The following is a 12,375-nucleotide window of genomic DNA, read 5'->3' as shown; positions in this document are numbered from 1 at the left end:
TAGAGGTTTAGTAAAGTTTGATCCCAAAATGAGACCCCCATAGTAGTATAGCACCTGTTCTGTTTCAGAAACATTATAAGGTGGATGTTATGGCCTCAGCAGCCTGTAGAGGGATGTCGCACCACACTGCACATGGTAGGGGGTGCCCAATTCAAAGTACAGCTTGCTGAATGCTCTCCAGGTCAGGGGGCTGCCAAGATCAAGATAAAATATTTATTTATCCACTGAAGCTCTGGAAAATTTTACCCCTTCATGACCAGGCCATTTTATTGTTATATGGCACTGCGCTACTTTAACTGACAATTGCATGGTTACACTGTACACAAATTACATTTCTATAATTTTTTTTCACACAAATAGAGCTTTCTTTTCATGGTATTTGATCACCACTGGGGTTTTTTTATGTAAGAGTTTTATATAGAAGGACTATAAACCTGAGGGGACTATATATGCTTATCTATAAAAACACAGAACTTTATACACTGCTCAAAAAAATGAAAGGAACACTGTGAAACACATCAGAACTCAATGGGGAAAAATATCATGCTTGATAACTATACTGATATGGACTGGGCAAGGTGTTAGGAATGTAAGGATGCCCCATCGTTTGATGGAAATAAAAATTATCAACCAACAGAGGACTGAATTCAAAGACACCCTGAAAATCAAAGTGAAAAAATGACGCAGCAGGCTAGTCCATTTTGCTGAAATTTCATTGCAGCAACTCAAAATGGTCCTCAGTAGTTTGTATGGCCCCCACGTGCTTGTATGTATGTCTGACAACGTCGGAGCCTGCTCCTAATGAGACAATGGATGGTGTTCTGGGGTATTTCTTCCCAGATCTGGACCAGGGTGTCATTGAGCTCCTGGACAGTCTGAGGTTTAACCTGGCAGCGTCGGATGGACCTGAAACATAATATCCCAGAGGTATTCTATTGGATTTAGGTCAGGCAAGCGTGGGGGCCATTCAATGGTATTGATTCCTTCATCCTCCAGGAATCGCCTGCATACTCTCGCCACATGAGGCCAGGCATTGTCGTGCACTAGGAGGAACCCAAAACCCACTGCACCAGCGCAGGGTCTGACAATGGGTCCAAGGATTTCATCCCGATACCTAATGGCAGTCAAGGTGCCATTGCCTAGCCTGTAGAGGTCTGTGCGTCCCTCCATGGTTATGCCTCCCCAGACCATCACTGACCCACCACCAAAATGGTCATGCTGAATGATATTACAGGCAGCATAACGTTCTCCATGGCTGCTCCAGACCCTTTCACATCTGTCACGTGTTCAGCGTGAACCTGTTCTTATCTCTGAAAAGCACAGGGTGCCAGTGATGGACCTGCCAATTCTGGTGTTCAATGGCAAATGCCAATCGAGCTCTATGATGCTGGGCAGTGAGCACAGAGCCCACTAGAGGATGTCCGGCCCTCAGGCCACCCTCATGAAGTCTGTTTCTGATTGTTTGGTCAGAGAAATTCACACCAGTGACCTGCTGGAGGTCATTTTGTAGGGCTCTGGCAGTGCTCATCCTGTTCCTCTTTGCACAAAGGAGCAGATACCGGTCCTGCTGATGGGTTAAGGACCTTCTACAGCCCTGTCCAGCTCTGCTAGAGTAACTGCCTGTCTCCTGGAATCTCCTCCATGCTCTTGAGACTGTACTGGGAGACACAACAAACCTTCTGCCAATGGCACGTATTGATGTGCCATCCTGGAGGAGTTGGACTGCCTGTGCAACCTCTGTAGGGTCCAGGTATCGCCTCATACTACCAGTAGTCACACTGACCCTAGCCAAATGCAAAACTAATGAAAAACAGTCAAAAAATTAGGGAAAAAAAAGTCAGTGGCCTCCACCTGTAAAACCATTTCTGTTTTGGAGGTCGTCTCATTGTTGCCCATCTAGTGCACTTGTTGTTAATTTCATTAACACCAAAGCAGCTGAAACTGATTAACAACCTCTTCTGCTACTTAACTGACCAGATCAATATCTCAGGAGTTAAATTGACTTGATGCTATACTCGAATTAAAAAGTGTTCCTTTCATTTTTTTTTTTTGAGCAATGTATATAAAATATTGATAAAGAACACTATGAGACCCCACTAAACCATTTTACGCCCACCCAAAACATATGTGCAGTGGCAAAAGCGTGGGATTTAATGCCCACATTCTGCACATATACGTCCATGGGCAACTGTTATTCATGTGCTAAAAGCGGGAATTCTGCTGAGCACTGTAGTCCTCCAGTCCCCAGCTGCCTATATATACCACATCTAAGATGGCACTCCTTTAAGCCTGAAGAAGGGGTGTGAATGCTCCAAACGCGTAGCCTGTCTCCACACCGCTCTTACCCCCACGTTGATGTCACTTCCGACTCACGTGTGCCCTCCAAGCTGGCCAGAATCGGTTCTAGGATTCTGTGCTGTTCCTCAAGCCCTATGGATCTAATGGGCAGCCCTGGCTCCATTCCTGTGGAACAAGGTGGCCTGACAGTGTACATCTTTTCTGATAAGTGAGATGTGTTTTTAACTATGTGAGTTGTTATAACCTTTTTTTTAATAAATGTATGTTCACTACTGCACTTAGATGGCGCTTCCCTGTTTGTTGTTATCAGCACAAAGAACGAGCTGCCGCAGATGGCTCTCGGTCCAGGCTACAGCTCAGTAACTGGCGGGACCAGCTTCCAATCATGTGACCACTGTGGCAGTGGTCATATGATTGCCGTTTCTCCCTACCCCTCGTACATTCTGATTTGTTTAAAAGGACACCAGGCAGGAAGGGGTTAAAGAAGAATTGCAGGCATGGCATATTTTTACATAGCTGCAGTTTGGACCCATATACTATACCTGGCAGATGCTGCACTTGCCGAAAGCAACAGAGGGTATAATTCCTGCCATAATGCTTTGCATATGTACACCCCTGACTGCTGCCTTTGCAGCTTAGGCCTCATGCACACAGGGCATTTTTGCAGCTACTTCTAGGGGCGTCTAGCCGTTTTGTTTTTTTAGCTTCTATTCACCCTTCCATGTTATTCTGTATCCATTCACACATAGACTTTTAATGGCAAGGGCTTTTAGAAGCTGTAAAAAAAAAAAAATAAATAAAAAAAACCCACGGCCAGTGCATCCAAGAGCAGCAGCGGTTTGGCAGAAACAAAACACTTGACAGGTGTAAGCGTGTTAACGTTAGGCATGTTTAGCACTTGAGCGTTAATTCATTTCATTGGCTAGAATAAAAATTTATTCTGGTCAATGAAATTAATTAAAGCCCAAGCGACTGACACCTGTAAATGAGCCTAAATGCTTGTAAAAGCATTAGACACTTTTACTAGCGTCGGGCATTTTTTTCTGCCAAAACGCTGCTGCCAAGAGGAGGAGCGTTTTTAAAACATCCTGTGTGCATGAGGCCTAAAGGGGGTAAGGGTTGGAGGGGAGCGGGTGGGAACAGTGTAGCTGACTGCCTTCCAACTGCCAATGTGAACAAGACCTTGAGAAGAGGAGATTAAGGGGGGATATGATCACCATGTATAAATACATCAGTGGTTCATATAGTGAACTCAGTGTAGAGCTATTCACCCTGAGCTCATCACAGAGGACAAGGGGGCACTCTTTACGTCTGGAGGAAAAGAAATTTAATCTCCAAACACGGAAAGGTTTCTTCACAGTGAGAGCTGTGAAAATGTGGAATAGACTCCCTCAAGAGTTGGTTCTGGCCAGCTCAGTGGATTGCTTTAAAAAAGGCCTGGATTCTTTCTTAGATACACAGAATATAACTGGATACTAACATTTATAGGTAAAGTTGATCCAGGGAATATCCGATTGCCTCTCGGGGGATCAGGAAGGAATTTTGTTCCCAGCAGGAGCAAATTGGATCATTCTTTGCTGCATTTTTTTTTTGCCTTCCTCTGGATCAACTGTGAGTATAGGAGTATAACTTTTTTTTTTTTTTTAATAAATGAACTGGATGGACTTTTGTCTTTTTTCAGCCAGACTAACTATATCACCTTAAGCTGCCATCTTATTATTATTATACAGTATTTATAAAGCGCCGATAGTTCGCTCAGCGCTGTACATTACAAAGAGGGACAGAACATCTTATCTCTGTTTACATCTGCAGTTGCCTGGGTGCTGCACATGGGATCAGCCCTGATACCAGCCATTTGATGGCTTGACAGTTCAGTTGAGATCTAAAATCAGCTCACTGGCAACTGCAAGAGTTCTCACCGGAGTCCTGCCTCAAATATCAACAGTCAAGTCGGTGAGTTTACTTCCGCTTTACAGGTCTTTAAAAAATTACTGACTTACTGGTCAGAAAACCAGGTGAAAATAAAGAGAAAAGACTAAAAAAAAAGAAAGTGAATGCAGCCAGCACATTTAAGAATTGGTACAATCAAGGGAATTGTACAATCTGATTGTAACATGTATGACCAGCAATTGATCGGTTATCATTTCACTTTCTGGCCAGTATATCCCATGAAAAGAAATTGTGGACAGATGTGAGATGTGTATTTGGTATTATTAGGATGAGGTATGACATCGTCCTATACAGGAGCACAGTGATCGTCCATAATACAAGAAAGCCTCTAGTAGTAAAGAAGATCACAGAGCAGGACACATCTGGGGGAGTGTATCCTCCATCACACACCCCCCATCCCCCATGCACAGGTCCCCATCCTCCGTACACAAAAGATTACAGGAAAACGAAAGCCACAATCTAGACAGATAACCTGCTCCGCCGGAAGCTCCATCCGCCCAGACTCCTGTGGTGATGTCATTATTAGTGGTACCTCCCATTCTATTGGACACTTAGCTGTCAAACCTTTCGCCAATCACACACCTACCACCTCTTCTCTAGCCAATAGCTGCCCTGTGTGGGCGGTGCTTCTTGCCATCCAGCCTGACTACCACAAGAGGTCTCCTCCCTTTTTTCGCATGACTCGGGGAAGCCATTTTACTGTAGTTTACTGAGTGTAGTTATTTATCCACATAACACAATAATTGTGAACAGTTAATAGGGGCGTTAATCAGCCATTCTTACAGCATATAAACCATTATAGATTTTCACACACAAGGGGGAGTTTAAGCTTGGTCAGCAAGGAGGGCGACATTTTGTTGTAGCCCACATATACTGTGTGTGTGTGTACAATTTGGCTGTAACCAGGAAAAGAGACATTGTACTGAAAAAAATAGGTTTGCCTTTACCAAGATGGCCACCGTGAGTGTCCATGAAATGTCTCTACAGCAGCTAGCGCAAGTGCTCACGGGAAGAGGCGGGAATTAGGAATTCTGCGGCCAATAGAGACGATAGATAGAAGCGCTGGTAGCCAATAGAGTTTGTAGTACGGAAGCGGGAAAGAGGTGACAGAATGGCAGAAGCGGCACAGCGGTAAGTAGCAGGATGAAGTGAACCTACGGGTGGGCTAAAGGAGGCGAGTTTCTGGTAGCTCATTGCCGTCCTGCTATTCCACTTAGGTGGTCAGCAGGGGCGCTGTTTCTTCGCAGTTTGAGGCCATAGCGGAGCACCCGCATCCTATCGTTTACCTCAGTGCTATCGTTTAAGCCAGGTGTCCTTGCAGGATAGAGGTTCTGTGCGCTGTCTCTGTCTTTCCTCTACCCTCTGCACCAAGGTGGGGGTGTTAACCACTTCCAGTCCAGACACTTTCACCCCCTTCCAGTCCAGGCCAGGCCAATTTTCAGCTTTCAGCGCTATCACACTTTGAATGACAATTGCGCGGTCATGCAACACTGTACTCTTATGAATTTTATTGACACAGATAAAGCTTTATTTTGGTATTTATTCACCGCTGGGATTTTTTTTTTTTGCTATATAAATGAAAAAGTCCAAAAAATTTGAAAAAAAGTGTTTTTCTTATAAAATTTTGCAAATAAATAATATTTCATCATAAATCTTGGCCAAAATTTATTCTGTTATCTTTTTAGTAAAAAAAATAACCCAAATTAGTTTTTAACCAAAAATTATAATTTTTTTTTTAAATTTTACATTTTTATTTTTTTTTTTTATATTATGTTTTTTTTTCTACATACTGTCACCCTAGCAGTACATTGTCACCATGGTGACACTGTACTTTTTGTGGAGGGTGATGAAGTTTTTTGTTTTTTTTTTACGCTGATTGCTTTTACATCCATATGGCTGTAAAAGCAATCATTTCTCCTTCTCTCTGGCTGCATTCTTGCAGCCATTGAGAAATACTGTGAGAGCTGTGATTGGTCACAGCTTGTCACATGGTACAAGGCTGTTGCGAATACCCTTGTACCATGTGACCTCTGTGATCATTCACACGTAGTAAGCAATGATGTCAGAAGTGACATCTTGTTTACTACTCTGCATGTGATCACTGATTGGCCAATCAGTGATCACATGATCGGGACCTCGTACAGAGGTCCCGTACGACGATCAGTGTTCCACTGTGTCCGGAGGACACAGCGGGCACCGGATCGCAGTGATGCACACTCCCAGGGAGCACACACAGTCCATAATGGCAGGTGCCATTTATGAACGGCAACCCGCCCCAGGACTGCCAAGTGGTTAATAAAATGTCTGGGACAAGTTCACTCTCAGCTGGGCTCCTTCCCTAGCAACCAATCTGGTTCTAGCTATCATGTTTGCACACAGCTTAGAAAACAAACATTACAATCCGATTGGCTGCTCCAGTTGAGACAATGTTTGTCTCAGACAACTTTTATTAACCTCCCTAGCGGTCTGATTATGTCAGTATTTCTGTGCTCAAAGCGGTACATTGTTTTCAATGGAAATATATATATATTTTTTTTATTATAGGCCTGTAATTCTTAGGAATAACTCACTGAAATCTGTCTGAACAAGAGTCTAGTAAACATCCCGGGTATGATAAAATTTGAAACACAAAATCATAAATTATAATATAGTAATCATAAAAAATAATAATATATAAAATTTTATCAATAATATAATCAAACTAAAAATAATGAAATTTGAAATAGAGCGCCAAGTTCGCACATCACTGAGCAAAGTCGCAGAATCGTTTTCAGTGTCTGATGACGAATTTCCCCAGAAATCATTATCACTCAATTCTGCAAGTGGTTCTGATTTACTATCGCTGTTCTCTAGCTGGTCTAAAACCGCTTTTGACCTAAAGGGACGCTTTTTGGACACCATGGATGTGTCTCAGTTTCCAGGCAGAAAGAACAGTAAAAATGCAGGCAGGGCGCAGGACAAAGCACTCGGGACAAAATGTATGTGAAATGGTTTGATACAGTAATGTTATACTATGTGATTTTAGTGTATTCAGTGAATGTCTCATTTTTTAATTTTTGAAATTCCCGCCGGTTCCGTCCCCGTACGTCCTGACGTCTCAGGGAACGGAAGACGGATGCCGGCATCGGCTGGAGAAGATGGCCGGGGATGCTGCAGGGGGGGCATCGCAGGAGCGCAGGACAAGGTAAGTGCTGGAGGGATCCCAGAGCAATGCTGCAGGGTAATCCCGAGTGTAGCTCAGGGTTACCGCTTTTGGTACTGAAAGTTAACCCTGAGCCACACTCGGGAATACCGCCAGGGGGGTTAAAGTAGAACTAAAGGCAAAACGTTTTCATTTTGGATAGGTTTGGAGGGTTGTGACTCCTGATTTTGTTGCCGTCTGTGTCCCATTAAGGAGATTTCCCTTCCTGTTCCATAGCCAAACAGGAAGTGAGAGAAAATCTCACAAAGGGAGAAAAATCATCAGTCTCACCAGAACTAGTGTCCCCATTGGAAGATTTCCTGTTCTGGTGACAACCCAGGATTTGGGATTTTCTTTCATTATTGGTGATGGTGGTCACCCGGACAAATACGGTAAATCTCCCTAATGGGGACACAGATAGTAATAAGAACCTGACAGTGATCCCTCAAAATCCCTAAAACGAAAAAAAAAAAAGTTACCTTCAGGCTGGTAATGCTTTATACAATTTTCCTTTAGATTTATCAAAACCATATGATATGACATCAAACCTAAGCATTTTCAATTTGTATGCAATCAGGCAGGCCCTTGCACTACATAGTTAAAAGTAAATCTAAAGGAAATTGAATAAGAAAATCGTATAATGTATGGCCAGCTTTAGCTACACTGGAATTCTTCCTTATGAGAAGGTAAGACAGCGCCTGACAATGGGAAGAGTGAGATCACCATATCAGTCTTCTGCTGTTCCTTTACTGTCCAATCATAGACTGGGAGGTGTTCAAAGCTGTGTTGCTTATAATGAACCTGAAGTAAAAAAAAAAAAGTGAATGATATTCTAGGGAATATCTAGAAATGTTAAAGTGATATTAAAGGTTCATTTTTTTTTTTACAGAGCAGCTCTGATCTTCCTCTTCTCGGGTCCCCCAAAACCCCTGGCTCCTCCCCCTTGACCAGTGCCCGCAATAGCAAGCTGCTTCATAAGACACATAGAGCCGAGGCTCAGCCCCAACCCTCACTCTCTCCTCATTTGCTTACTGGCTGTGATTGACAGCAGTGGGAGCCAATGGCTCTCGCTGCTGTCTCAGCCAATGAGAGAGAGTCCTGGGACAACTGAAGCTCCTATACACATCACTGGATTGAAAGGGGCCTCAGGTGAGTTTTAGGGGGTGCTGAGGGGTAAGCAGCACACAGAAGGTTTTTACCTTCATGCATAGAATGCACAAAGGTAAAAAAACTTTCAGCCTTTGCAACCATTTTAATTGTGCCAAAGCAGTGCTCTGAAAATGTTACATGTTGTGTGGATATCCTCCTCAATAAAAGTGCACTTCCTGGTATGTGAGGGTGCCTAGGCACTCCTGTACCTACAACCTCATGGCTGTATATCTGCAGCATGAGATCTCAGGTACTGCTGCCTATGACTGGTACTCTCGTGAGTTTTGGTGATGTCACTACTGCACTGCTCACTGTTCTCCTGGCTGGAGGATCTGACATGAGGAAAGAAAGCCCTGCCTCTATCGAGATGACCATCTCCACACACACATACAGTGCAGAACAAGGCATGATTAGTCAGTAATGGGGAAAGATCAGCTGCAGTGAGATTACAGGAAATACAGGTGGCTAGTCCTTTTCCCTCTGCTGGTTTTTATTTTGGGTACTGCTACCAGAGTTCAGTTCCTTTCTAAGGGCCAGTTCACACTAAAAAAATGTACTTCGGATGCATTCTGGATACGTTTTTGCTAACAGTTCACACCACACCCAGTTCTGGTGCAGTTTTGATGCAGTTTGCTATGTTCCAGTATGGTTCTGTGCAGAAAAAATGCAGCACGTTCTACTTTTTTTTTTTTTTTTTCTGCACCGGAAACTTGACTGGACTAGTGTAAACTATGGCCATTGGAATACATGGAAAACACTGTGCATGCATTTTTGATGCCAAAAAAAAGCGCACTTAACTGCATCAAGTGTGAACTAGCCCTAAAGTCCAACTCCAGGGATCAGACAAAATCTACACTTGCAGGGGAGCCCCCTCCGTATCGCAAGGGATATCTGCTCAGTCCAGGGGTGCAGGAACAAGGTGTAATTCTTGCCTTATTCCTTATTCCAGTAGGGTCCCTCAAGAGGTGCAACTGATCCAACAAAGCCTCCTCTAAGGTACTCATGGTCGCAATCCTGCCTCTTCAATGTACAATGCCTGGGTTAATAATCCTGCATTGTATGTGATTATGCTAAGGGAACACCCACAGACTGGAGGGAGGGGAGAAGAGCGCTAGAGCTGACCAGAGCAGTAGTAAGGTAAGCGATACTGCCTCTTCAGTTCCCCCGTCAGATGAGGGGGGGCACTGCAAGGCTAGATTTTTTTCCAAATCCCAAAGTTGAGCTTTAAATCCCTCCCACCCATTATGTAATAAAATATTTCAATCCCCCTTTTGTACTCCCCCAAGTCTGCCATCACATATTCTTCACCGGGAACTCTTGCAGGAGTGGAGTTGAGAAAAGTGCTGCAGTCCTCATTAAGACACCCTCAAGCCACTGTAGTCTCCTGGAACAGGTGAGGATCCTGCCACTGAATAGCCAATAGGAAATGTCCATATCACCCAGGCAGCGACATGGGCACCTGAAGATTCAGGACCTCCTGCATCACTTGACCACCGATTCAGGCACTTTTGGTGCGAGGGGTGAGGGGAAGGTGGCACCCAGAGATCTATAGTATAGAACAGGAATTCTTGTCAGGGTTTTGTCTGTGTCCCCATTGTGGAGATATCTCTTTAGGCTAGGTTCACATTGTCGTATGGTAACAGCATGCACAGTCCATGTATAGTGACTGGTAAATCACATCATCCATTTAGCTTTTAGCCTGCAGTTGTAAGATCAGCAAAAGGCAATTTTAGCCTATTGTCTGCATGTCGTATCTAAGGCCCCATGTACACGGAACACTTCTGAACGATGGAAGCTGACTGCTGGAAAACTTAGGTTAAAAAACGTCTGTTTAACCGTGTTTGCATACCGCATTTATGTGCATTTGCGTTTAGAAGCATTTTTTTTAAAGATAAGCACAGGAGAACCTGCCAAATGCCCAGTGGTAAATTATTAACTATTTCAGAGAAATACAGAGAGTAGAAGCAGAGACAGCAGTATGTGTTGAGATTAGTATAGGTGTGAGTTGCTCATTAACATTTCTTTTGTTTCCAAGGGAGGGAAAGGTGTCTGGTGGAGTGAGTCATTAAGGTCACCTGTCCGGGGGTCTTCATGAGGAATTTGAAGTGTGAATGGTCATTAACATATCTTTTGTTTGCAAGGGTGGGAGAGGTCTGAGGTGTGAATTGGTCATTACAATGTGTGACAAGCTTGGTAGGAACATCCTGTGTTCAGTGTTTTGTACATTTGAGTACCTTGAAAATGCTTTACATGCATTTTTCATGATGAAAAAAGGCTCTGGACAGCATTGGGAACTAGAAGAATTTAAAAAAAATTTCAAACGCTTATAAACGCGATTTGCCGCGTTTAGCTGTGCTTTGCATATGAAACGCTGATAAAATCGACTGCTGAACGCAAAGTTTTCTGCGTTCACAAAACGACTGTAAACTCAAATGCCTGTAAACGAAGATGTGTATGGACACAGGAAAACTTTAGGGTGAGTTTAGGGGCTGCTGAAAAACAGCTCCTAGACATGTGTTTATCAGCTGCAGTGTACATGAGCCCTAAAACTGACCACCCATGGCTCAGATTGCAGCCAAATTCACAGCAGTCAACTGAAATTTGAGCCATGGGTGGCCCCAGGAGCTGTGCGGGGGAAAAAGTTGGCCTAACTGACTGCAGTTAATCAGCTGTTCAGGTATTCTGACAGTCGCGGGAGCTGGCTATCAGAATACAATAGCCTATAGCAGAAGCTTAGTCCATCTGTTGTTCGACGTGGATGGGGAAATCTATGGATTTTTCTTGTTCAGTCTGCTGAGCTTGTGCATGGCCAACCTAATGCTTCTCGTACATCATATTGAAGAACATTAGTGGAGCGTGTCAGTTTGTATCTGTACAGGAAATGATGTATCTTCTTGAAAGTACTACAAGGGGAAGCGAATGAGTTAAAGTTCAGCTTTTCTCAGAGCTAGTGACAGTGGTTGGGGAATCTGATTAGAGTCTGGTGTGAGGATAATAGCCCAGCCAGGATTCTCATAGGATTACCTGTGATCTGGAAGACAGAAAACAAGATTTAAACACCCCTAAGTCATTGATGACATCTGTCTATTAGCTGTGCTGCAAGACAGGCCTGTCCTCTATGTGGAGAGGGGTTGGAAGGGAGCCAAGCATAAAATAAAACAAGCGTGTGTGTGTATGTATGCATATATAGTTCATGATTTGGCCCCTTTCATACCGTATGGACGACAATAACATAAAGGTGGCTGCACATGTATAGTTTATTTCTTGTGAATCTACAGCTAAGTCCCAGCATTGTGTATGTGCACCAAGAGAAAGATGATGATGATTTCCTTACATTAAATCAGATTGAGGCACATTTTAACATGTTAACAGAAAGCTAAGAGACATTCTTGCTGGAGTAAATCGGGAATAAGAGAGCTGAAATGTGTCGTCCTCTGAGAAAATTGCTGTGCCAAGCTTCGGTTGGTCCTGACTACATGTTTGAAGGCTGCATGTCTTAAAGCTGAATTCCATCTATTTGTGCAACTGGATCATGGCTCTAAGTCAGTCATTGTCTCAGTCACACACTCGACCCTCTTCTGTGTTGGCAGGTCAACGGAACAATTGTGAGTACCCCATAGCAGAACCTCGGGCAGCAACGGAGGAATCCATGTATAGTGGGGACACTAAGGAGGTGCTGGTTCAAGCTAGGCCTTTCCATACTCTCCCAGGGCTTGTCTTTTTAATGACTGGGGAGCTAGGGTGAAACTTTTACTGGCCATGTGAAGGTCTGGAATCCCCTTTCAGGGGCAGCATTA

General features: G+C 43.7%; 2 protein-coding genes across 4 annotated transcripts in view; one reads left to right on the top strand and one right to left on the bottom strand.

Moving 5' to 3' along the window:
• The window catches only part of WDR13 (WD repeat domain 13), a 35,947-nt gene extending 31,161 nt beyond the window's left edge, over positions 1 to 4,786 (bottom strand). The window contains exon 1 of one of the 2 annotated variants that reach the window (XM_089675004.1): positions 4,721 to 4,786. The gene's annotated coding sequence lies outside the window, so the exon portion shown is untranslated. Of the gene's footprint in view, positions 1 to 4,675; positions 4,700 to 4,720 lie in introns of those variants that run through there. The other variant, XM_089675005.1, reaches the window with a different exon arrangement.
• A 428-nt stretch (positions 4,787 to 5,214) lies between these two features.
• Positions 5,215 to 12,375, top strand: part of ZWINT (ZW10 interacting kinetochore protein) — a 37,358-nt gene continuing 30,197 nt past the window's right edge. Inside the window, exon 1 of one of the 2 annotated variants that reach the window (XR_016312407.1) lies at positions 5,215 to 5,379. Coding sequence is in view for 1 of the 2 variants with exons in the window: in XM_089675003.1 (XP_089531129.1) it covers positions 5,360 to 5,379 (20 nt within the window). In the remaining variant the exon portion in view is untranslated. The remainder of the gene's footprint in view (positions 5,380 to 12,375) is intronic. The other variant, XM_089675003.1, reaches the window with a different exon arrangement.

The sequence above is a fragment of the Staurois parvus genome, unplaced genomic scaffold (assembly GCF_062004578.1).
Source record: "Staurois parvus isolate SC_StPar_1 unplaced genomic scaffold, SC_StPar_1.0 ptg000154l, whole genome shotgun sequence".
Taxonomy (NCBI): Eukaryota; Metazoa; Chordata; class Amphibia; order Anura; family Ranidae; genus Staurois; species Staurois parvus.
The sequence above is the reverse complement of the archived record's forward strand: the minus strand, read 5'-3'. Positions and strand labels throughout refer to the sequence as shown.